The 836-nt window shown below is 37.3% G+C and overlaps 1 protein-coding gene across 1 annotated transcript in view; it reads left to right on the top strand.

The window, feature by feature from the left end:
• Positions 1–154, top strand: part of LOC101584286 (survival of motor neuron-related-splicing factor 30) — a gene marked incomplete at both ends in the record, with an annotated part of 2,500 nt that extends 2,346 nt beyond the window's left edge. The window contains one exon of the mRNA XM_004648823.1: positions 1–154. Within this exon, the coding sequence (XP_004648880.1) occupies positions 1–154 (154 nt within the window).
• Between the last annotated feature and the right edge of the window lie 682 nt (positions 155–836).

The following is an 836-nucleotide window of genomic DNA, read 5'->3' as shown; positions in this document are numbered from 1 at the left end:
AAAAGAAATGATTGCCCAGCAGCGTGAATATAAAAAGAAGAAAGCTTTGAAAAAAGCACAAAGGATAAAGGAACTTGAGCAGGAACGAGAAGACCAGAAGGTGAAGTGGCAGCAGTTCAACAACAGAGCCTATTCTAAGAATAAGAAAGGCCAGGTTGGTGAACCCTTCATTCCCCTTTCCACACCTGAGAAATACAACTGTCATTAAATGAATTTTAAAATTAATTTGCTACAATTAAGAAGGAAGTACTTAGATTGTCAAAACTACATGAATAACCAGTTCTTGCATCAGTCCTCAGCATGGCTTGTTGAATCATTTTTAGCTATTGTTTCTGCAAATGTTACAAATGAGAATGTATATGAGGAGTTAAAGCTACCTGAAAAATTGAGGCAATCTGTTGAACTCTCCTTGCTTAGTTCATGTGCCTGTATAAGCATCACTGGTAGATTCTGTTTCAAAGAACTTTCGAGTTCACCTGATTAACTTAGCTGAGTGGAGAGTAGAAGATAACGATAGCACTTACAAAAGTTAAAAATAAGGGGTTTCACCCTTTCTATCGCAGTTCCTCCACTGGTGGACATGGAAAGTAATGCCACCCTTTTCTAACAAATGTTTATTTTATGACTTAACAAGTGGCAAGGTTCTTTGCAATTTAAACATCACAACAGGCCTCACCATAAACTTGAAGACAGCCAGAGTTATCCTGCCAAAATAGGTGGCAGACAGCATCAGTTATGATTTGAAATGACAAACCTAAAATGTTGAGCTCCTTAGTTAACTGTTCTGAGTGGTAAGAGTATATAGTGATATTTTCCATAACTTGTAAGCAAATGGC

This window comes from Octodon degus, unplaced genomic scaffold (assembly GCF_000260255.1).
Source record: "Octodon degus isolate 3935 unplaced genomic scaffold, OctDeg1.0 scaffold04130, whole genome shotgun sequence".
Lineage (NCBI taxonomy): Eukaryota > Metazoa > Chordata > Mammalia > Rodentia > Octodontidae > Octodon > Octodon degus.
This window is presented reverse-complemented; position numbering and strand designations above follow the sequence as displayed.